Raw genomic sequence first — 25,750 nt, 5'->3', positions numbered from 1 at the left:
TGATGTGCAGATGAAAAAAGTAGAGGAACTGATCTAGAATGTATATAATATTTAGTCAGAGGCTTCTTGAAATTCCCCATAATGCCAAGAGCTCTTTTCTGCCAACAGCCATCATCATCTACTACATCTCTGAAGAATTTTAATTAATATGAGTTAAAGCAACATTTAATTTCCCAATAAAGTAATATTGAATTTGAATATGGCAATAGAAAGAATAATAAATGTGATGAAATAAACTAGAGATAACTATTATAAACATTAGATTAGAATCAGTGTGAGCCGCCACAACAGCCTTAATCCAATGGACAAGCTGGTGTTTTCCCTCAAACCAGCTCTGATGCTGATCCTCAAACTAAGCCTGATGCTGATCTTCAGTCCAGCCTTGATTCTCAGGCTTCATTGGACTCTTTCTGTTTAAACTGACATGGGATTAATTTAGTTCATAGAGGAATTTAATATTTTTCTTGCCAGCCTCCTTGTTGCCTTTAGTTCAGTCCTTCATGGCTGGAGGCCCATCTATAGACTGAACCAGTTCACAACAAAGGGCAACATAATTACATATAAAACAGTCCCTTAAATCAGTCCAAGAAGAACATTGTTGACTGGGAATAAAGTCTTTTGGTGAACAGTTTAAAAACTGATTTTTCTCTCTATTTCCTCAGACTGAGTAGCTGTAACCTCTCAGAGAGAAGCTGTGAAGCTCTGTCCTCAGTTCTCAGCTCCCAGTCCTCCAGTCTCAGAGAACTGGACCTGAGTAACAACAACCTGCAGGATTCAGGAGTGAAGCTTCTCTCTGCTGGACTGGAGAGTACAAACTGCAACCTGGAAACTCTCAGGTACAATGTTCTCAGGCCTAGTGATTTCTATCCACTAGCTGCTAAAAGAGATACACTATACTGGCAAAAGTATTTGACCACCCATCCAAATGATCGGAATCCGGTGTTCCAATAACTTCCATGGCCACAGGTGTATGACAGTAAGCACCTAGGCATGCAGACTGTTTTCACAAACATTTGTGAAAGAATTTGTTGCTCTCAGGATCTCTGAGAATTCTAGCATAGAACTGTGATAGGATCTGCAACAAGTGGCTAACAAGTATCTACACAAAAACGTTGCTGGTTCTCATTTAGAAGGAGTACAGGGAGTGCAGTATCTTCTGCTTCACGGAAACCTGGCTACACTCGCTTATTCCGGACTACAGCGTGGAGGTCCCTGGATTTTCCTTGGTGCGGGGGGACAGGGACTTTTCCAAGAGTCGGAAGAAGAAGGGCGGCGGGATTGCACTTTATGTGAGTGAGAGGTGGTGTAATCCCGGTCATGTTAACGTGAAGGAACAGATTTGTAGGACGGACATTGAACTTCTGGCTGTGGGAATGCGGCCGTATTATTTACCGAGGGAGTTTACGTCCGCCATTTTGATCGCTGTTTACATTCCCCCGTCAGCTGATGCAGCGGTGGCCTGTGACGTCATCAGCTCTACCGCAGCCAAACTCCAGACTCAACACCTGGATGCCTTCATGGTCATCACAGGTGACTAACCATGCCTCATTGGACAAAACTCTACACAACTTCCAGCAGTATGTTGACTGTCCCACCAGGGAAAACAAAATGCTGGATCTCCTGTATGCTAATGCCAAAGATGCATACAGCGCCACAGCCCTTGGCAGGTCAGACCACATCTTGGTAAGGATGACTCCCAGGTATGTCCCTTTAGTGAGCAGGCAGCCTGTGCGCATCAGGACGGTGAGGAGGTGGACACAGGAGGCAGCTGAGGCACTGCAGGACTGCTTTGGGTCAACAGACTGGGATGTGCTCTGTGGGCCTCATGGGGAGGACATCGACAACATGTCTGACTGCATCACGGACTACATCAGATTCTGTGAGGACACTGTCATGCCAGCCCAGACCGTGCGCTGCTTCTCCAACAATAAACCCTGGATTACCAGTGACCTGAAGGCACTTCTAAACAAAAAGAAGATGGCTTTCAGGTCAGGAGATAAGGAGGAGCAGAGGAGAGTCCAGCATGAACTCAGAGAGACACTGAGGACATGCAAGGACAACTACAGGAGGAAGCTTGAGTCTAAACTCGAGCAGAACAGTGTGAGAGATGTGTGGAAAGGATTGAAGCAAATCACTGGGATGAAGAGGAAGGACACACAGACATCTGGGAGCCTGGATAGAGCAAACCAGTTTAACCAGTTTTTCAACAGGTTTAGCTCACCTCCTGCTACCCCCCTACCACCACCATCCCCTCACACATCCACACTGCCCCAAGTTGTTCAACCCACCTACCGGCATTCTCCTGCACAACACCTCTCCTTCAGCCCCCCATCCCCCCCTCCTCCCCCATCTCCACTGCAGACAACAACACCCACCCCCAGCTAACGGTGACTACAGGCCAGGTTGTGATACAGTTGGAGCGATTACACCAGGGGAAGGCTGCAGGACCTGATGGCATTACACCACGGATCCTGAAGACCTGCTCCATCCAGCTGGCCCAGGTACTGGCACACATGTACAACCTGAGCTTGAGGCTGGAGAGAGTCCTGCTGCGGTGGAAGACATCACATGTGGTTCCTGTTCCCAAGAAGCCAAGGCCAGCCGACCCAGAGGACTACAGACCAGTTGCTCTCACATCTCATGTGATTCAGGTCATGGAGAGACTGGTCCTGGCCCAACTGAGGCCTCGGGTGAGGACGTTTCTAGACCCCCTGCAATTTGCCTACCAGCCCTACTTAGGAGTTGACGATGCCGTCATCTTCCTGCTGCAACGAGCACTTTCGCACCTGGATGGTGGAGGAGACACTGTGAGAATCACATTCTTTGATTTCTCCAGTGCCTTCAACACCATCCAGCCTCTGCTACTGGGTGAGAAGCTGCGGAGGATGGGTGTCAACGACTCAGTGATCTCCTGGGTGACTGACTACTTGACAGGCAGGCCACAGTTTGTCCGTCTGGGCAGTGTCCTGTCTGATGTGGTGGTCAGTGACGTAGGGGCTCCACAGGGAACTGTGCTTTCTCCCTTTCTCTTCACCTTGTACACCACTGATTTCCAGTACAACTCTGAGTCATGTCACCTACAGAAGTTTTCTGATGACTCAGCGGTTGTCGGGTGTATAGGGGATGGAGGTGCCAGTACAGGACACTGGTGGACAGCTTTGTGGAGTGGTCTGAGCAGAATCACCTGAGGCTCAACATTAGTAAGACCAGAGAGATGGTGATTGACTTCAGAAGGGAGAAGACATCTTCACGGCCACTAAAGATCAAAGGGAAAGTGGTGGAGGATAACAAATACCTGGGAGTTGTAATCGGCAACAGACTGGACTGGGCATCTAACACTGACGCTGTGTGCAGGAAGGGGATGAGCAGACTCTATTTTTTAAGGAAGCTGAGATCCTTCAATGTGTGCAGCAAGATGTTGGAAACCTTTTATCACAGTGTTGTTGCCGGTGCCATCTTCTTTGCTGTTGTGTGTTGGGGAAGCAGCATCAGAGCCAGCGACTCTAATAGACTGGACAAAATCATCAGGAAAGCTGGCTCTGTACTGGGACTAAGGCTGGAGTCCCTGGAAACTGTGGTGGAGAGGAGGACACTGAAGAAGATTCTGTCTATTATGGACAATAAACAGCACCCTCTCCACCACATAGTGGACAGACAGCGGAGCACCTTCTCACATAGGCTGCTCCAGCTCCGCTGTCGTACGGACAGATACAGGAAATCCTTCCTGCCACATGCCATCTCACAGTACATAAATACTTTTCAGTTGGTTCAGTTGGAGATGAATGGAACCTGGATCAGCAGAGTGACAGCTGATTCAGATTTATGAGAAGTGTTCCTATCTTTAGATTGTCAGCAGAAAAAAATTCCTCTTAACCCAGTCAGTCTGATCAGTCAGACTAGTTTGGGCTCATTTTTCCTCATAACAATTTCAGTTTAAACTAACCTGTTCAGGTGAGGCACCAGTCTGCTTCTACTCTGGTTCTGTTGGGTCTCAGTCTGTTGCTCTGATGTTATTTTTCAACTCTCTGAATCATCTGAACAAACTGTAAGTTTGCTTTGTTTAATATCTCTGCTGATTGTAAGATTATTGATGAACTAAAATCAAACAACATGATGAACAGATGATGTTGTTTCTTTATTTTCTTCACTAAACAAACTGCTTCATGTTTTTACTTCCTGGTCTCCAGCACTGAAGTAAAAAAACAGTTTCTGTTGCTTCCTTTTAAAATAAATTGATGTTGTTAAAATGTGTTTAATTCAGTCAGATTAATAAATTCATCTTTGATGGAGCAGATAAACCGCTTTTAGAGTTTAGTAATTTTGCATTAACATAGTTGGTGATGTTCAGTCAGAGTGAATCAGTGTGTTTCTGTGAATGGAAATGTTGCTCCATGTTTCCATCTAGTGGACTGACAATAGAAGTGCAGAAGATGATGGCAGCTTCCTGTTTTCTTTCTATTTCCAGCACTATTGATATATAGGATGATCAGAGTTGATGTGCAGATGAATGATGTGTGTTTCCTCTGCAGGTGAAGATAGAAAGTGTGTGTGAGCTGATGTGAATTCAGCAGCATGGATCAGTGTGAGGACAGAGAGGAGGGAGTCCCTCCCTCTAAAACCACTCTGTGTGGGGAAGATGAGAGCCAGAGCAAAGGTCAGAGGTGAGGTCAACATCTCTAACTGTCCACAGCTCTTTTCACACAGCGTTCACTATATCAGGCCAGAACAGACGTGGTGATGAAGCTGCTGCTCCTCTTTGCTGATTAAGTTTTAATCATCATGTTTCTGTCAGGATCCATCAGAGACTCAAACCAGAACCAGAACCCAGCTGTGTGTCCTTGAAGAGTGATGATTCAATGGTTTATCCCATTGACTTTCCATCAGAGAGGTGAGCTGTTTCTAACTGCTGTAACTGTTCTGTTTATATCTGTTATTGTGGCCATTCAGTATTAATTTAACACACAAATACAAAAGGCAGAAGTGAGTTTAATTTCTAGATTGATATTTGGATTGTTCTCTAAATCTAAATTTAATTTGTTTTCCAGAGTAATGCTGAAATAAAAAGGCTTTTATGAATTAATATTATGATTCCAGTTTCATCTCTGTGGTTCAAACATCAGCTATGCTGCAGCTAACATAACCTGTTGTAAATGCTTAGTCTAGTTAGCATAGCTACCAATGACGGCAGATAAACATTTTTCCTGTAATGCTAAGTTGTTTCTCCATCATTAGCACATTTAGCAGTGAATAAATGAGGTTGATTGGCAGCGCTAAGACCCTCCTTCTGGTTCTGATTGGTTGTTTTTGGTCAGAATGTTGCATTACTTTAGCTAACAGTGGTAATTCAGCGAGGAGGTGGAGGAGATTAATTGTTTTCACAAATTATCTGTCTCATAGCCCAGAAGAATAAGTGATTTTGTGAGACATTGTTTTCCTAACTTAACTTCTGACCGGAGCGTTGGATGTTTGGATGCACTCTGCACATTGCATGGCAGCTCATGTTACCGGTGAAGCGTGCGGTACATACCGCGGCCACCAGGGGCCCCCAAGAGCTATTTATTTTTTTCTTTTTATCAATAGAATAATTTCTACATACATTAACAAATATTTATTATTGTAAAAACAAATCACTTCATAGTGAAATTGTGTGTTTTTGATATTATAATGACATAGAAATTATTACAACAAAAAAAATCAGCTCCACTGATGAGGACCCTAAGTGACCTTGGGGCCCTAAGCAGCTGCTTAGGTTGAGTCGGGCCTCCTTTATTAGTTGCCATCATTAAACACTTTCTTCTTCTTAAGGTGAAATAATTAGTCTGGACTGTAGCTCTCTCTGATTGGTTCTCTGTTCCATGTTACTGTCATAACTGGACTGGGCAGTCCCTCTCATTCAAAGTGATTTAATCTTATTTCACATGGAACCAGTTGGACATTCTTTTGTTGTTCCCATCTTGTTGTGTTGACTTATTCGAAAGTCTTCCTCAGTTCTAGTGATGAAGAGTTTCAGTTATCCTCAGCTGTAATTGGAACTATTACACGTACTTAACCAGTGATTGTGGTTGTTTCATTACATGAGTTTAAAGGTGCGGCATTTTCTTCTTAAATATATAATTGGATTCAAAACATCACATTTGAGCTTCAGACAACATTGGAGAACTGGACAAATTAATGACGAGTTTAGAAACTCTGGTCTGAATGCTTCACTACACATACATTGTGTGCATAATTATTAGGCAAGTTTTAGTTTTGACCATATCATTTTTATGCAAATTTTTCAACTCCTAGCAGTATACATGGAATGCTTATTGAATATCAGCTGATGTGTATTTGTTTAATGAGGAAGGATGGGGCCTAAGGAGATCAACACCCTATATCAGTGTTTCTCAATTTTGGTCCTAAGGCCCCCCTGCCTTGCATGTTTTGGGCGTTTTCCCTACCTGATACCTGATTGAATCTGTGGTTGATTAACAGCCTTCTGTGGTATTTCATGGCTGCAGAAGATGCCATGCAATCATCTGAATCAGCTGTTCAGATGATTGAACAGTTCCTCAATTCCAGCCTGAGGACTGGAATTGAGAAGGACTACCCTATATCAAAGTGTGCGAAATTGTTAGAAAGCTTCTTTTCTTCAAGCAAAATGGGCCAAAAAATAGATTTAAGTTACTCTGAAAAGTCCAAAATTGTAAAATGTCTTTCAGAAGGATGCAGCACTCTTGAAATTGCTAAGATATTGGGGCATTATCAAATGTTTCTCTACGAATAGTAAACAGGGTTGCAAGAAACATGTTTAGAAAAAAATATGTAAATTAACTTCCAAAACTTTGAGAAGAATCAAACGTGAAGCTACCAGGAAGCCATAATCTTCCAGTGCTATCATATTCCAGAACTCCAACCTTGAGCGCCCAGAAGTACAAGATGTTCAGAACTCAGAGACATAGCCAAGGTAAGGAAGGCTGAAACCCGATCACTACTGAACAAGACACATAAGTTGAAACATCAAGATGGGGCCACAACATATCTGAAGTCAGATTTTCAAAGGTTTTATGGACTGATGAGATGAGAGTGACTCTTGATGGCCCAGATGGATGGATGGGCCAGTGGCAAGATCAGTATCCAGATATCACTTTATGGACCTATACTTTCTGATTGTGGACAGATACAATGTGAGCTCACTGGCTTCCAATGATCTACAGGATCCATTTTAAATCCTCTCTAAGATATCCAGGAGAGAAGCCCACATGGACACATGCCACATATCTCGAACCTACTCCATGTCCACATCACCTCAAATCTAGTCATCAGAACACTTCAGGATAGTGTGGAACAGATGCCCACACTATCCTGAAGACCTGTGTGGACGGAGCCTTCACTTCTACTGTCCCCAAGCTCTGGGACACTGTCTCCACCAGCATCAGATCTGCTGACTATGTGGAATGTTTGAAGCCAAAGTTCAGCACCAATATTTTAAAATGTCTACTGGGTGATTCTGGTGTTACTGGTCTTCATCATTGTAGTTCATCTTCACCTTTCTAAATTCTTTGTATTTTGTTCTTGTCGTGCTCTGTTCTTCTGCTTTAAGTACTCTTATTGTGAAACTCTGTTATTTCCTCTGTGAATACTGCTGGATAAATATTTCCTGACTTTCTTATTGTTCCTGGTTCCTCCATAGAGTGGACCAGCAGAGCTCAGAGGTTTCCAGTGATCCGTCTTCCCAGCAGCATCAAACACAGCTGGACTCCATATTTATGGTCTGTACATGTACAACAGCTTCTTTTCCATGGGTTCTGTTCACAGTCTTCTCCATGCTGCACTTTGTAGACCAGAGGACTGTCAGTCTGTCCAACATCCATCTGGTGTTTTGCTCCATGATTTCAGTCTGATGTTTCCTTCATCTATTATTCTGCTCCAGCTGCTGGAGGACAACATTGTGACTTTTGTGAAGAATGAGCTAAAGAAGGTAAAGAAGGTTCTGAATCCAGATTACCCAGAATGCTCAGAGAGTCAGAGAGAAAATGATGAGGTGTTGACGGGTGAGAATGAAAAGCAGAGGAGGAGCAGCAAAGAGGCAGTGATGAAGATTACACTGAACTTCCTGAGGAGGATGAAGCAGGAGGATCTTGCTGACCGTCTACAGAGTAAGAGGATTAGTAGATTTAAGATTTAAGGAGATGAATAAATCACACATTTATTGATGTATGAAGAAATGGAATCACACTCATTCAAATAATCTTTATAAGATGATTTTGTTTAGTACCTGATTTTATCTGTGTTATTTTAGAAATTTTTCTTGGAGTTTGTCAACATCAACTTAAATCTGGTCTGAAGAAGAAGTTCCAGTCTGTGTTTGAGGGGATTGCTAAAGCAGGAAGTCCAACCCTTCTGAACCAGATCTACACAGAGCTCTACATCACAGAGGGAGGGACTGGAGAGGTCAATGATGAACATGAGGTCAGACAGATTGAAACAGCATCCAGGAAACCACACAGACCAGAAACAATAATCAGACAAGAAGACATCTTTAAAGTCCCACCTGGAAGAGATCAACCAATCAGAACAGTGATGACAAAGGGAGTAGCTGGCATTGGGAAAACAGTCTTAACACAGAAGTTCACTCTGGACTGGGCTGAAGAGAAAGCCCACCAGAATATCCATTTCATATTTCCATTCACCTTCAGAGAGCTGAATGTGCTGAAAGAGAAAAAGTTCAGCTTGGTGGAACTTGTTCATCACTTCTTTAGTGAAACCACAGAAATCTGCAGCTTTGAACACTTCCAGGTTCTGTTCATCTTTGATGGCCTGGATGAGAGTCGACTTCCTCTGGACTTCCACAACAAGGAGATCCTGACTGATGCTACAGAGTCCACCTCAGTGGATGTTCTGCTGACAAACCTCATCAGGGGAAATCTGCTTCCCTCTGCTCTCCTCTGGATAACCACACGACCTGCAGCAGCCAATCAGATCCCTCCTCATTGTATGGGCATGGTGACAGAGGTCAGAGGGTTCAATGACCCACAGAAAGAGGAGTACTTCAGGAAGAGATTCAGAGATGAGGAGCAGGCCAACAGGATCATCTCTCACATGAAGACATCACGAAGCCTCCACATCATGTGCCACATCCCAGTCTTCTGCTGGATCACTGCTACAGTTCTGGAGGATGTGTTGAATACCAGAGAGGGAGGAGAGCTGCCCAGCACCCTGACTGAGATGTACATCCACTTCCTGGTGGTTCAGACCAAAGTGAAGAAGGTCAAGTATGATGGAGGAGCTGAAACAGATCCACACTGGAGTCCAGAGAGCAGGAAGATGATTGAGTCTCTGGGAAAACTGGCTTTTGATCAGCTGCAGAAAGGAAACTTGATCTTCTATGAATCAGACCTGACAGAGTGTGGCATTGATGTCAGAGCAGCCTCAGTGTACTCAGGAGTGTTCACACAGATCTTTAAAGAGGAGAGAGGTCTGTACCAGGACAAGGTGTTCTGCTTCATCCATCTGAGTGTTCAGGAGTTTCTGGCTGCTCTTCATGTTCATCTGACCTTCATCAACTCTGGTGTCAACCTGATGAAAGAAACACAAACATCTAGGAAGTCTTCATTATTTAATAAACCTAAACTAAAGTCTCTCCATCAGAGAGCTGTTAACCAGGCCTTACAGAGTCCAAATGGACACCTGGACTTGTTCCTCCGCTTCCTCCTGGGACTTTCACTGCAGACCAATCAGAGATTCCTACAAGGTCTGCTGACACAGACAGGAAGTAGAACACAGACCAATCAGAAAACAGTTCAGTACATCAAGAAGAAGATCAGTCAGAATGTGTCTGCAGAGAAAAGCATCAATCTGTTCCACTGTCTGAATGAACTGAATGATCGTTCTCTAGTGGAGGAGATCCAACAGTCTCTGAGTTCAGGAAGTCTCTCCACAGATAAACTGTCTCCTGCTCAGTGGTCAGCTCTGGGTTTCATTTTAGTGTCATCAGGAGAAGATCTGGATGTGTTTGACCTGAAGAAATACTCTGCTTCAGAGGAGGTTCTTCTGAGGCTGCTGCCAGTGGTTAAAGCCTCCAACAAAGCTCTGTAAGGACACAGATTGTTACTGCATTTATTGATAGAGCAAAATCTACTACTGATGATATAAATATATATTCATGTTTTAGTTTATATTTTGGTACTTTGTCTCTACAACGTGTCCCATGGGGGTGGGGGGGGGGGGCGCATAAAAGAAACAGACTAACCCTTCAGCAGCTGAACATAATGTCACATATTCAAGCAGAAAAACTCCTTCACTTCATGTTAAAATTTAAATTGATTTACTGTATATAGATAATTGTCGAATTTTATAATTCTCTTTCTAACCTCCTTGTTACCTGTAGTTCTGTCCTTTAAGGCTTGAGGACCAACTGTAGAATGAACCAGTTCACAATTAATACAAAGGTTGTTTAAAATAAGATAGTTCTTTCTCTGTCCAAGAAAAACAATGATTCGTAAAAATGTACATTTTGAAGAATTTTTAACAACAGATTTTCCTCCCTGTCTCCTCAGACTGAGTGACTGTAACCTCTCAGAGAGAAGCTGTGAAACTCTGTCCTCAGTTCTCAGCTCCCAGTCCTCCAGTCTCAGAGAACTGGACCTGAGTAACAACAACCTGCAGGATTCAGGAGTGAAGCTTCTCTCTGCTGGACTGAAGAGTCCAAACTGCAACCTGGAAACTCTCAGGTAAAATGTTCTCAATCCTGGTGAAACCAGATTTTCGTTATTTACCTGCTTTCAAAGATGATGTAATTATTATTTGTTATAGTAATAGATGTCTGACTGTGATATGGTTAACCAGGCTAAATCTCAACACATAATAATGGCTAATTTTCATTTACTCCAGGCAGAAAGAACCAAAAAGAGAGTTATTAAGAAAAGTGGAGGTCAGGCTTCAACTGATAGTGTAACTCTGGTACTTGACAGATTGCTGCATCCTAGTTAAACAAAGGATCATTATTGCAGATCTTTCCAACCAGCAGTTGTCAGACTTTCTCAATCATCGTGCGAGAAATGTTGATTATCATTACCTACAAAAGGAAATACAGTTTTATTAATATTTCATATTATTAATAGGTTAAGTACCAGTTTCTCGGGTGTCTTCCTCTTGTGAAAATAACCAGTTCAGACTTTGGGTTCTACCTCAATGTTCTCATATTCTCATCATGTGATGAATTGTGTGTCTGCAGCTTATCAGGCTGTTTGGTCTCAGAGGAAGGCTGTGCTTCTCTGGCCTCAGCTCTGACCTCCAACCCCTCCCATCTGAAAGAGTTGGACCTGAGCTACAATCATCCAGGAGACTCAGGAGTGAAGCTGCTGTCGGCTGGACTGAAGGATCCACACTGGAGACTGGAAGCTCTCAGGTATGGAGGAACCTGCTGCAGGAGCAGAGAAGGTCTGATAGAGGAGGAAGAGGGAGAAATGTCTTTAGTCAGTCTGCTGGGAAACATTTAGTTTGAAGCTAAATATTTAGATTGCTAATTAAATGTATAGTTTAGTTTACAACCATGGCATTTATAAATTAGAGGATCAAATTTTAACCTCATTTTGTCTCTCATGACAAGCTAACTAACTCAAGTTATTGCTGTTAATTTTGACTGTGTAACTTTGCAAACAGCCGCCCATTTAAACTGTAGGAATCTTTCACACGGTGCTGAATGAACCTGGGAAACCGACCCATCTACTGGAACCACAATAACATGGTAGTCAGAGCAGCAGGGGGCCAAATATAGCTCCATGTGGAACCAAGAGGTTGGAGAGAGAAAATCAGTTTGAAACTGTTTCCTATCAGAGTTCAGTTTGTCTCTCTGTCTTCACAAACCAGGAGCATCATGGGCTGGGCGGGGTTTCCACTGATGGATCTACTGAGAAAATACAAGAAGCTGATTGGCTGATGGACAGGAAGTTAAAAATATACAGATAAATGGCATCTTAATGCAGACATTATTGGTATTGGTAGAAACATTACAAAATGTTTCAGTGACAGGATGAAAGAAACAGAAAGATGAGCAACATCTAGAAAAGATTATCTATGTTCAGAGAAACAAGTAGAGGAACTGATCTAGAATATGTAGCAATAGAGACAATAATAAATGAGATGAAATTAACTAGAGATAACACTTATTAAAGTTAGATTAGAATTAGTTAGTCCAGATTAAAGGTGTAGATAATCAGTAATATGTGGTGACTATAATGTACATGGAATATTATGGGATGGAAACGAAACAGTAAATGGAGAAACAGCAGAAGAATATTTAGAGGGTAAGAACTGATGATGTTTGGATGTTTTAAAAAGAGACAAGAACAGATGTTGATCCAGGAAATGGATCAGTCCTTGATTTAACTCTAGTGTCCAGGAAGATTTCAGTTGATTGTGAAATGAGATTTATTAGACGCGTCATCTGGAGGCAGAGATCATTACCCAGTTTTCTGGAATATTCTCCTGACTTAGAAGGAAAATTAAAGAGTGGGATGGGTTTAATAGAGTATAATAGGGACTTTGACTAAATTAATAAAAGAGACGTTCAGTTAGATTTCCATGATGATCTTCTGATGACAGAAAGGACTTTAAAACTATATTTGATGGAGCTCCAGACCAATCAGCACCAAGAAGCAAAGATCAGAAGAAAAGTTACTTCATGTTGTTCAGATGGATCAGAAATCTAAACTGTCACAGAGAGTAAACACAATAAAAACATGATTTATCTGCAGCATTAAATGGCACATTACTGATGGATTGCAGTTAAATATGATAGGTACACTTAATGATATTGTATTAGACATTAGGTAATACATTCAGCAAGTACTTTTACTTTTAATATTTTAAGTATTTTTAAATATTCAAGTAAAATGTTAATGTGGTTCTTTTACTAGAGTACATTTTTGTCTGTTTATTTGAACTTTTACTTCAGTACATTGTTTGAGTTCTTTCTCCACCTCTGGTGAACAGCCAGTAGGTGGCGCTAGAGTCAGGAGGAGGCAGCCTGGAGAAAAGGCTGTTCCTCCCTGATCTGTTTCCAAGCAGTCAGAGTGTAGAAGTTGAGAGCTGGAGAAGTTTCCTCCTGTTGCTGCAGCAGCAGAGATGTTCTGCTTCATGGACTAAATCAGGTTGGAAAGAGGAGAGATCTTTACTGAGCTGCTGGATAAAAGCTTCTGAAACATTTCAACTCTTTCTGGAAACTAATGAGACATAAAAACAATGGATGTTTTTACCATCCAGACCTTTAGAACCAGTTCAGGTCAATAATTCAGTTGTATCTGTGGAAGATGAACAGATTTGATGTGAAATGATGAAATTCTTCATTTCTATCTGATGTTCCAGCAGATCTGTAGAAAATGGAGCTGCAGCTCTCAGATATTTCAGTCGTCATGTTTTCTATCAATGAATCCACTGATTAAAGCAGGAATCTCATCTCCATGTTCTCCTCCAGAGGTTCCCAAGGTTTGTTCCTGGAAGCTGCTGCTGGTTCCTCCAATCCAGGCTCCGCCCCCTTTAGAGGACTTCTGTCCATATATGGCGCTAAGAGTCACCTTAATGCTGCAAAGCTTTGTTCAGGGATGAGATGTCAGGATGTTAGTGTCAGTCTGTTCCAGGCTTTAGTTGTTCTCCTCATGAGGAGCTGAAGTCTCTGACAGGAACGTAGAGCTGAACAGGAGAAGAACTTGAAGCTTCTTCTTGGCCTCTGATTGCAACAGCAGGACAATCCAACATTTTAGTCTGACTTCATCTGGAAATATTTCTTTGACCCTGAATCAGTTTGAAGGCAGGCCAGCTCCTCATCAGAGCTGAGATCTTCTCTGTCCTCCATGCTGGAAAAGTACAACTCCAGCAGCTCCTGATCAGTGACATCAGAGCGTGACATCATCAGTAGAATGATGATGTCATTTCCCTCTCAGAGCAGCTTGGAAATCTGAGAAGAAAGATGAAAACAAAGACTCTCTGGACTGTTGGATCTGCTGGTTCTGGTTCCAGATGCTCCTTGGACACTTTCACAAGCCATTACTGCAGCTGCTGGATTCCGGATGCTGCTTCTTCTTCTTGGTCTCATTGTAAATGTGTGCAGCAGCGCCACCTGGTGGTGTTGGTTGGTAGAGGAAGTGCTGAAAGGTTGGAGGTGTTTGTCAGAGGTGTGTGATGATGGAAGCCTCTCCCTGGTTTGTGACTCTGAGCTCAGAGATCAAATCTTTGATTCTTGTTGAACTCTTTGTTGAATGTGATGCAGCTTCTCCTTTTTAATGTTTGTATTTCTGGATATTACAGTGAGGCCACAGCAGGTTTTCAGCAGCAGGGCTGTTTAGTGTTTCATTCCTTCATCTGTGTGTGGGAGTGTGGATGGAACAGGTATCCAGGTGTTGTGTCAGAGTTTAGATTGATTGTATTTTAATGCTGATTATTAAATCAGGTTGAGCTTCCAGAAATGTTTCCTTAGTTTCCTGATGTCCTTTTAGGCTTCAGTGAGTTTCTTCAGGTTGTTACTGAGGGATTTCCTTTCTCCTCTCTGTTGGAGCTTTTCCTGTGTTTGGAGAAATGAGTTGTGCTGCAGCAGCACCAACTGTCCTTCCTACATCCACTGCAGTTTGCAATCCAAATGTTGGATTGTTCCTGTCTCAGTGGAGGACAATGTGTGTCTGAGAGACATGTAATGTCCATGTTTGCTGCTGAAAGAGACTGATGGTCTGACCCCCCTCCTCCTTTCAGGGTGGAGCCTGCTGGAGGCCGATTCTTGACACCAGGTCCATGGAGATGTAAGTGTGTTTTTCATCTGATTCATGACAACAAAGCAGCTCACATTTAACCATCTTCAAACTGTCACATCACTCATTCAGGAGTCATCATCAAAGTGTCAATAAATGATCAATAACTGCAGCTGGATTGTGTTTGTTCTCTCCATCAGATTCCTGTCAACTCACCATCGACACAAACACAGTGAGCAGAAAACTCAAACTGTCTGAAGACAACAGGAAGGTGACACATGTGAAGGAGCTTCAGTCATATCCTGATCATCCAGACAGATTTGATTACTGGAATCAGCTGCTGTGTAGAACTGGTCTGACTGGTCGCTGTTACTGGGAGGTTGAGTGGAGAGGAGAAGTTTATATATCAGTGAGTTACAGAAGAATCAGGAGGAAAGGAAACAGTAGAGACTGTTGGTTTGGATGGAATAATCATTCCTGGAGTCTGAGATGCTCTGATGGTGGTTACTCTGTCAGGCACAATAACAGAGAAACTCGTCTCTCCTCCTCCTCTGTCTCTAACAGAGTAGCAGTGTATGTGGACTGTCCTGCTGGCATTCTGTCCTTCTACAGAGTTTCCTCTGACTCACTGATCCTCCTTCACACCTTCAACACCACATTCACTGAACCTCTGTTTCCTGGATTTGGATTCGGGTGGTCCAGTTATGGTTCCTTGTCAGTTTTTCTGTGCTGAGTGGAGTGTAAAGAGTTTCCTCCTGTGAGAGAGAGACTCACTGTTGAACAGTGAGACACTAAACAGCCCTGCTGCTGAAAACCTGCTGTGGCCTCACTGTAATATCCAGAAATACAAACATTAAAAAGGAGAAGCTGCATCACATTCAACAAAGAGTTCAACAAGAATCAAAGATTTGATCTCTGAGCTCAGACTCTACAATCCATTTGTCAGGTTCAACCTTAAATTAGATTAAAGAAGAGAGAGACAAATTAATTGGATTTTACTCGCGAGGAGAGCAAGAGAGGAGCATCTGATTTTCACTGTCTCCAAACCCTCTCTGAGAAACCTCTCTTTCTTCTCCTCCTTTATTCGCATCATGACATTTACATTGGCCAGCAGCTGTTAAAAGAGGTGATAAAACAAAAACCCAGGTGCTAACACACAGTCGTAATTCTTTCTACTCCAACAAAGAAGATTCCTGTCTTTCCATATCTGAGGTCATTTGACTGCTGTTCCTGAGACTCTCTGGGTTGTAAACAAATGATCTATTCTTCCTGCCAGTCCAGCTGTTGCCCTGGTCATCCGTTTCCAATGTGAGGACATCAAAGCAGTTTCTGTGCTTCTGGGTCACAACCTTTAATCCTTTAGCCTTTCGGAGTTTTACTAAGATCAGTTCTTAGTTTTGTCTCCAGAGTGGCTGGTATCTTATTCCAATCTGGCACGCTTATCAGTTTCCTGCAGACATCTCTCACAAAACAGACATAGATTCTAACAGTCCTCAAATATAATGATTAGTATTTATTTAGGTTATTATTTTAATTCTATCACTATTTCTTGGTGAAACAATTCTGATTGAGTTCTTGGAAACCTTTTTTTCTTCTACTCCTTTAAACATGGAAGCTGGGATTATTCCAGGATTTTTCCAGGATTATCATGTTTTTCTGTTTTTTTCCAGTCAAAGCTTCATACTGAATATCAAGATGATTTTTCCCTTTCATTCATCAGATTTAATTAAAATATTTATCAGTTTTTATCAATCACTGAACATTTTCTGTTTCTATCGGCTCCTATTTTTCTAAATACGTCAGATTTAAATATTAAATCTTCCTTTTGTGTTTTTGCTGCAGTTTTTGTTCATGTGTTTTAGAGAATAAAAATATTTTTTTCTTCTGCATTTGGTGTCATGTTCTGTGTTTTTCTGTGTGTTTATTTTGAGTTTTCTGTGTCTCCGTGTTGTCTGGTCTTCCCCTCGATTACTCCCAGGTGTTTCTCGTTCCCTAAATACCCTCCCGTGTATTTAGTGTCACCTGTGTCTCTGTGTCTTTGTCGGGTCCTCGTCTAATGTGTTCCGAGTCCTTCATGTTAGCCATTTGTTTTAACTGTTGCTACCAGCGTCGAGCCCTGGCTTCTGCTCAGCCGTGCTGCCCGTTGATTGGACTGTGTTTCCTTTATTAAAATCAATTATTCATCTTACCTGGGTCTGCTGCGTTTGCCTCGCCACCTCACACCGCAATTCATGACATTTGGTTCATTTGCTGCTCATTCTGTTCTTTTCCTGGTCAAATTTAAATATTGCATTAAAAAGATTTTTTTTCATCAACTCTGCCTTTCAGAAAGTCCTAATTTAAAGTAAAACATTCCCATCCCATGAAGGTCAGAGGTCAGTGCTTTGAAGCATAAAGTAGGAAAATCTTCATATTTTCTGTTTCATTCAGAACTTCTACCTGAAACTCAGAACCTGCAGAACATTTTTCTCTTTGGAGGAAAAATCACAGGAACTGGAAGATCAGAGCAGAATGAAAACTGGAGATCAGTGTTGGACCCACACCCTGCTCCTTTCTCTGACCATAAAATAATCACGTTAAGCCTTTCACTCTTGACGCCCGGCATTCCTAGAGCTGTCTGTTGGAAGATGAACAACAGTCTCTCATATGAGGATGTTACTGAAACCATCAGATCCCTGATTAAATCCTGCTGGGAGGAAGCCTGTAGACAAAACTTCTTTAGTCCTTTTTGGGAACTGTTAAAATATAACTGGAAAATTCATGAGATCCTTCAGTAGTAACCTTGCAAAAAAGAGAAGGCAAGAGGAAGAAAGTCTTTGCTCTCAGATAGCTTCTTTATCCAGGATTAGACATGATAACCTTAATGATGATGACCTTTCTCTCCTTAGCGAATGTCAAACTAAACTTGATGAAATATATAAACAGAAGCTCGAGGCGCGTTTGTCAGGTCTAGAGCGAGATGGTTGGAGGAAGTGGAGCAGTGCTCTTCCTACTTTTCTGGTTTAGAAAAATCTAATCTTCATAATAGTTTAGACACATTTAAAGTTAATGACAAGATTGTATCAGATCATAAAACTCTTGGTTCATTTTGTTCCAATTTTTACAACAACCTCTATTCTTCTAAATACTCAGATGAAAAAGCTTCTTTACTGATTGACTCCATGAAACATTGTAAAGTTTTATCTGAGGCTGATAACAAAATGTGTGATGCTAACCTCACTGTACAGGAAGTAGAAGAGGTTATTTTAAGTCTTCAAAACAACAAATCACCAGGTAGTGATGGGCTGTCAAGTGAGCTTCATAAGAAATGTGTCAAAGATCTTAGTCCCTTTATTCTCAGCTCTCTTTCAGAAAGTATTGGTCGTGGAGAATTGCCTCCTACTTTAACACAAGGCCTTATTACTCTGATCCCAACAGCATCAGAGTAATTTGTCTGGCAAAGACAAATTACTCATTGACAACTGGAGACCTATTTGCTTACTGAACAATGACTATAAAGTTTTTGCTGATATTTTGGCCAGAAGAATTAAACAAACCTTCAGTTCTATTATTGATGAATCTCAATCAGGCTTCATGTCCCACAGACACAAACAACTTAAGGCTTGTGCTGGATCTACTAGACTATTCACAACTAATAAATGATAACAGCTTTAATTTGTTTCTAGACTTTTATAAGGCTTTTGACTCTCTAGAGCAGGGGTCCCCAAACTTGGTCCTCGAGGGCCGGCATCCTGAACGTTTTAGTTCTCGACCTGTTAGAACCAACAACCTTTTCAGCAGGTCAATGTTCTTCTTAGGCCTTCTAATGAGCCATCATTGGATCCAGGTGCGTTAAACCAGGGAGTGAACTAAAACATGCAGGATGCCGGCCCTCGAGGACCGAGTTTGGGGACCCCTGCTCTAGAGCATGGCTTTAAGTATCGGGCCTTAGATAATTTTGGTTTGGGGCAATATTTGATTAAATCTATTCAGACTCTTTACCAGAAAGGTAATTGCTGTATTAAACTGAAGCATGGCTCCTGTCCCAGATTTCCAGTATCCAGAGGAGTGAGACAGGTTTGCCCCATTTCCTCTTATTTATTCCTGATTGCAGCTCAACTTCTTGCAACATTTATTCTGGAAAACAATATCTGCGGTATCTTAGCTGCTGATAGAGAAATTTGTATTAGTCAATTTGCTGATGACATGACACTGTTTCTGAGAGATGCTGACCAGATTCCTGTTGTTATTAAGCTCATCCAAACTTTCTCTGATGCTTCAGGCCTCAAACTTCATTTAAACAAATGTGAATTTCTTCCCATATCATCTTGTAGCGAATCCCATTATGCTGCCCTCACGATGTTTTGCTCTTGCAAAGCTAGACAGCTAGCTAACACTTGAGTTGAAAATATTTTCATTTTGCAACTATTTGCTGGTTTGTTTTTCTTTTCTTTTCTTTTCCTTTCTTTTTCTTTATTTTGTAAAAAGATAAATAGTGTCCAAGGAACAAACGTGTCTGAAGGACAGTTGTAGACACCAACCGTACAGCTGGACGAGTTCTGCTTGACTGCCCAAATTAAACATGTAAACAATGTCCACTAGGTGTCAGTAAGGTTCCATAGTTTTACTTACAATTTACACACGAAATCCTTAACAAAACATAATGATGGAGTCAGCACACCCATCTTTACAACATTCCTGTTAAAACACAAGTTTCATATCTTGGGATAATTATCACAAAAGATGCCAAAGAAAGATTTAATAATAATATTACTTTTGTCAAACAATTACTTACGAACAAACCTGGTGATGTTTGCTTCAAACTTCTCCAGCGGTGCTGCCCTGCAAAACAAAATCTGCACAAGGATACAGAACGTCGCTGCTCTTTCTGTACCTTGGTTTCTGGTCCAAACCAAGCTCGTCATTTTATTTTAACAAGGAAAGATGCAGCAATGGATAGCAGCCGTCAATCATAATGACTGGCAGCTCTCGGTGTGACCACGGATTTACAGCCAACACTTTATACAAGGTCAGAAGATTAAGGTTCATATACTGTATTAGTAAGTATGATTAGAAAGATATCTAATGTCACATTATGGAGAAGGTCTAACCATCAGTAACCATGGAAACAATGCCACGCCATCATGTAGCCTAGCATGTATGGAAAAAAATGGTTAGCGTCTCGTCTTCTGTACGTTTTTAAGGCAGCTCCGATTTAAGGGGAAACGCTGTTTATGACACAGTGACATAAATCATGTGGTGTGAATTCAGGCAAAGTCGGTAATTTGATCAACACGTCAGGAGGGAGGAGGTTTGGGTCGGTTTGTAAGCTAGCTGTTTCAGGCTTCTGTAAATACCCCAACCAGGTGTGTTACGTTCACAGACAGATTTGCTCGACTCCAACAAGTAGAAACCAGGAATAAACTGACAAAAACAACTTGGGAAAACAACTTCATCCATTTAGTTCAATACTCCAGATTCTCACTTCCGATCTACATCATGGCGCTTCGAATGGTTAAGTGACGTAGTTGCAAAGGGTCAATACTTGGGTTTCCTCTTTGCCATAAATGCTGTTTTAACCTAAACAATGTAATATTATCTGGAAGTAATCTGGCTAATGGCTCAAGGCTTCATGCTGACGTCTAAGCGTCGAATAAACACAAATCAGTCTGATTAAAATAACAACATTAATGCCTGTGTGTTGATAACTACAGGGTAAAAAAGATCCTTCATAGCTTCCTCAGTAAAATGCTTAGCTCCCCCTTAGCACCTGCAGAAAAACATTCTGTAGCCGCCACTGAGCTTGTTAACAAAAATAGACTAATATTGTTGTTATCTATGTTCAAAAGTGGGTTGTATTGGCTACATGTACTTGAGTAACTTTTTGGGGGGTAAAAGGTACTTATAAGATTAGTTTTACTGAACTGTTTTTATTTTTCTTGTACTTGAGTAATATTATTTTATTTCTCTTATTTGAATAGATTGATTTTGCATTCAAAGAAATAGACTCAAGAAATTGGAAACCTTAGATTTCAGTAACATATGAGATGTTTATGCAAATTTCAGCTTAATTATTCTACATTAAACATGCCACTGTTTATATCCTTATTTTGTGTTATTAAATATGGTTGTTTTATTTGAAATGTTCCATAAATATCTATACTTATACTATTTGTTTATGTTTTTATATTAAAGTAATAGCTAGTTTAGTCTGCCCTCTTACCTGCACCCCCAAAACAAGCCAATGCCCCCCTGTTAAACATTTCTGGATTGATCAGACAGCAGAGAGGCAGAGGAAGCTGCCATCAGCTGCTGCACTTCTACTATCAGTCCACTAGATGGAGACATGGAGCAACATTTACATTCACTGATTCAACCTGAACAACAGGAAGTATTTTAGTTAATTATTCATCTCTACAAGTGGATTATCTGCTCCATCCAAACATCCATTGTTTTTATGTCTCATTAGTTTCCAGAAAGAGTTGAAATGTTTCAGAAGCTTTTATCCAGCAGCTCAGTAAAGATCTCTCCTCTTTCCAACCTGATTTAGTTCATGAAGCAGAACATCTCTGCTGCTGCAGCAACAGGAGGAAACTTCTCCAGCTCTCAACTTCTACACTCTGACTGCTTGGAAACAGATCAGGGAGGAACAGCCTTTTCTCCAGGCTGCCTCCTCCTGACTCTAGCGCCACCTACTGGCTGTTCACCTTACATGACAGCTGAGGAGAAAAGAAGAAACCAAGGAAATAAAAGGAAGTCTTGTATTTCCTCTAAAAACTTGTAATGCTTGTACTCAAAACTTCTGCTCTATTTCAAAAATTCATTGTTCTTTCTCAAAACTTTTCTCTCCTTGGATCAAATCTCCCCTTGCAAAACTCTCTGCCTGCCTGCGAATCATTTTGTGCTCAAACATGAAACAGAATATTTGCAATGGGTTTAGATTTCAGAGGTTAGTTAAACTTTAAAGAGTCACATTATTCTATCAAAAGAATGGATGTTGATTTTTATCAGCTTTATGGTTTTTCTAACATCTGTCTATCTAGACAGATACATAACCACACAGACACACCCACTAGAAGGAAACAATGGTTTCCTTCTAACCATCTATAACATTTCTATAATCCAAGTGTTATAGAATCCAATATAACACTTGGATTCTATTAGCTGAGAGGTTGCTAGGCAACGGTACTTTTCTGTGTGGTTTCAGCAGCAGTAGTGTGGTGATATTAAGGACTACAGTTGAGTTTGTTCCTTTGTTTCATTTTCCAGATTATTTTTTTAGTTAATAATTTTAATAGATTCTTGTTTTTTATTTTTGTTTTGATGTTTTTATATGATTTCATAATTGCATTAAACTATAAACTTTTTGTTATTTATTGTCAAATGGATAAAAATAGTTAAAGTAAAGATTTCCATCTGACCAGCAGCTCCTTGAAGCTGATGACCTTTGACCTGCTGTGGAAGCAGAAAGGATGGACTTAGTTTTTCTCTCAATGCTTCAGCACTTTGGTTCTGATTCATTTCAATAAATTATGATTCAATGTAATGTTTACTGCTGTTGTATTGAGCTCATTTCAAGAACTGCTGAGGAACAGATGATCTTTTATTCACATCCTGATGATTAAAACCTTAGAACTGGTTCTGGTTCTGATCACTTTATATCATCACTGACATATTTGGATCATTTAAAAATGTAATAATCAGACATCATGCAGGCTATACTTTCACCAGCTGGGAAGAGAAATTCCCCACCATTGAAGAGTCCAATTGGTTCCAAATTAAAACAGGTTCTGGTTCCATTAGAGCTGAACAGAACCTGGATCAGGAAAAATAACAGCAGCAGAGTCTTTGTGTTCAAACTGGGAGTCATGAGAAGAATTCCTGTCTTCAGAAGTCAGCAGGTAAACATTCCTCTGACTTCCAGTCAGTACCAGTTAAACCAGTTTGGCTTCATTTCTCCTCTAAAAACTTTCAGTTTAAACTCACCTGTTCATTTGTGGTACCAGTCTGGTCCTACTGCGGTTCTGTTGGGTCTCCATTTGTTATTCAGATGTTCTTCTTCAGCTGTTTGGATCATTTGAACAAACTGTAAGTTTTCTTTGTTTTCTACTTGAACTTTGTCTTCAGGAACTTTTCTGTTTGTTTCTTATTTTTTTATCTGATGTTTAGAGAACAGAAATCTACTGACTTGAACTCAAAGTTTCATCTCTGCTGTTTGAAGGTTAATCTAAGGGATTATTAGATTACTGATAAACTGGAATCCAACAAATTGATGAAGAGTTGATGTTCTTCTCTGAACAAACTGCTTTATGTTTTTATTTCCTATAGTCAAATTCTGTTCTTCACCATTAAAGTTAAACACAACAGTTTCAAAGTAAAACATTATTCTTAAAATGTGTTTAATTCAGTCAGATTATTAAATAGTTAATCTTTGATGGAGCTGGTAGTTCAAAAAATGTGAACTAAAATACTTCCTGTTGTTCAGGTTGAATCAGTGAATGTAAATGTTGCTCCATGTCTCCATCTAGTGGACTGATAGTAGAAGTGCAGCAGCTGATGGCAGCTTCCTCTGCCTCTCTGCTGTCTGACTGCATTCACCTGACACTGATATGAAGCAGAGAAGAAGAGCCAATCAGAGGAGGAGCAGCTGATCTTTTTCCAGCTCTAATGATGTAAAGGATGATCAGAGTTTACATCATCAGTATAAACTTTCTACCTTAATTTGCAGTGGAATCTGCAGACCTGATCAGATCCAAACATCCCATCTTCAGGAGTCACTGGTTTCATCTGTGTCATTGTTCCAGCTGCTGAGGTCAGAATCCAGAAACCTGTAAAACCTGGAGGTTGAATGTTCAGGTTTTCTCCTCCAAACATCCAACAAGCTGCCAACCCTTGTTCTCATTTCTTAGTTTTTATTTTTGTTTGCCATAATTCCATGAACCCGAACAATAATGGCTGTTTAGTGCTAAAGAGAAAAAGTGGTTAGACATTTTTATAGGACCAGCAAATGCTGACCTTTGACCTGCTGTGAAGGACTTAGTTTTTGACTCACTGTTTTTTCAAGGCTTCTGAGGAACAAATGATCTTTTATTTGTGCTGTTCAATGAACAGTAGAACTGGTTCTGGTTCTGATAACTTTTTACCATCACTGACATATTTGGATAATGTCAGGTCTGACACCTATTAAAATCAAATTAAACAGACACAGGAAAGACAAGAGAGTAAGATTCCTTTCCAACTTGTGAGGAGAACAGACAGATGTGTTTTCAGTTACAAATCTCCTACCGTTCTGAAAACACATTTGACTGCTCCTCTCTTATTCCATTTAGGATCCCTGTTAAAAAAGACGCTGCAACTCTAAAGGAGCGGGGGAAACACTTTATCATTTAGTTGCAGCGTCAAACACAAATACATGTTATCTTTTATTCATACTGATGCAGTACTAATGAGAAACACATGGTATCTTGCACTAGATTATTCTGTTCAAGATATGTCTTCGCACATGGTTAAACAAAACAAGTTGTACATCTTCACGGCGGCTGCTTTGCAGCTATCTAGCAGGTCAAGGGTGCAGAGGGTTTCTGCTGAGCGATAAATCTGTCAAAACCGGTTGCCACCGCTCTCTTCAGTGATAAGATAAGGAAAACAATAAAAGCATATACAACAAGAAAACTATAAAAGTATAAGGAACAGGAAATATTTGATAATGATATGTACAATTTATCTAACAGATCATTTAAAAACACTTAATCTATTTAATAATCAAACATCATTCAGGTTTTAGTTTTACCACCAGAGGGAGACAAATCCCCACCAATGAAGATTCCAGTTGGTTCCAAGTTAAAACAGGTTCTGGTTCCAATATAGATGAACAGAACCTGGATCAGCAGAATAACAGCAGCAGAATGTTTGTGTTGAATCTGGGAGTCATGAGTAGATTTTCTGTCTTCAGACGTCAACAGATAAACTTTCCTCTGATAGTTCTCAGTCTGACCAGTCAAACCAGTTTGGCCTCATTTCTACTCAGATTACTTTCTGATTAAACTCACCTGTTTAGGTGTGCCTCCAGTCTGTTTCTGTTGGGTCTCAGTTTGTTGATCACATATTCCAACTCTTTGGATTTTCTGAACAAACTGTAAGTTTTCTTTGTTTTCTACATGAACTTTGTCTTCAGAAACTTTTCTGTCTGTTTCTTATTTTTCTCTCTAATGTTTGGATAAAATGTTCACCTCTAATTTCAGATCAAACTTTAATCTCTGTTGTTTTAAGGTTAATCTATGTGATTATTGATGAACTAGAATCAAACTTAATGAACATCTGAAGTTTTTTTCTTGTATGAACAAACTGATTCATGATTTTTTCCCATTATATCAAACTCTGGTCTCCACCATTAGAGTCAGTAGACAGAACAAATTTGTCCTACTTCCTTCCAAAATTAAATGCTGCTAAAGTAAAATGTGTTCAGTTCAGTCAAATTACTTAATACTTAATCTTAATCGCATTTAATCCACTTGTAGTGATTAATAATTAACTAAAATACTTCCTTTTGTTCAGGTTGAATCAGTGAATGTAAATGTTGCTCCATGTCTCCATCTAGTGGACTGATAGTAGAAGTGCAGCAGCTGATGGCAGCTTCCTCTGCCTCTCTGCTGTCTGACTGCATTCAACTGACACTGATATGAAGCAGAGAAGAAGAGCCAATCAGAGGAGGAGCAGCTGATCTTTTTTCCAGCTCTAATGATGTAAAGGATGATCAGAGTTGATGTGCAGATGAATGATGTGTGTTTCCTCTGCAGGTGAAGGTAGAAAGTGTGTGTGAGCTGATGTGAATTCAGCAGCATGGATCAGTGTGAGGACAGAGAGGAGGGAGTCCCTCCCTCTAAAACCACTCTGTGTGGGGAAGATGAGAGCCAGAGCAAAGGTCAGAGGTGAGGTCACCATCTCTAACTGTCCACAGCCCTTTTCACACAGCGTTCACTATATCAGGCCAGAACAGACGTGGTGATGAAGCTGCTGCTGCTCCTCTTTGCTGATTAAGTTTTAATAATCAT

At 40.7% G+C, this 25,750-nt stretch overlaps 1 protein-coding gene and 1 long non-coding RNA gene across 2 annotated transcripts; both read left to right on the top strand.

The window, feature by feature from the left end:
- The first annotated feature begins 4,572 nt into the window (after positions 1-4,572).
- On the top strand, positions 4,573-16,564 carry LOC102232489 (protein NLRC3-like). Its single transcript, XM_023337883.1, has 9 exons — positions 4,573-4,661; positions 4,793-4,888; positions 7,673-7,751; positions 7,913-8,138; positions 8,282-10,073; positions 10,539-10,712; positions 11,216-11,389; positions 14,725-14,771; positions 14,921-16,564. The coding sequence occupies exons 1-9, from the start codon at positions 4,573-4,575 to the stop codon at positions 15,451-15,453; spliced, it is 3,210 nt and encodes a 1,069-aa protein (XP_023193651.1). The 3' UTR covers positions 15,454-16,564.
- A 6,135-nt stretch (positions 16,565-22,699) lies between these two features.
- LOC111609445 lies at positions 22,700-25,537 on the top strand. Its single transcript, XR_002753122.1, has 3 exons — positions 22,700-22,787; positions 23,428-23,511; positions 25,496-25,537. It is a non-coding gene; the product is annotated as an uncharacterized LOC111609445 (long non-coding RNA).
- The last annotated feature ends 213 nt before the right edge of the window (positions 25,538-25,750 follow it).

This window comes from Xiphophorus maculatus, chromosome 8 (genome assembly GCF_002775205.1).
Source record: "Xiphophorus maculatus strain JP 163 A chromosome 8, X_maculatus-5.0-male, whole genome shotgun sequence".
NCBI lineage: Eukaryota > Metazoa > Chordata > Actinopteri > Cyprinodontiformes > Poeciliidae > Xiphophorus > Xiphophorus maculatus.
This window is presented reverse-complemented; position numbering and strand designations above follow the sequence as displayed.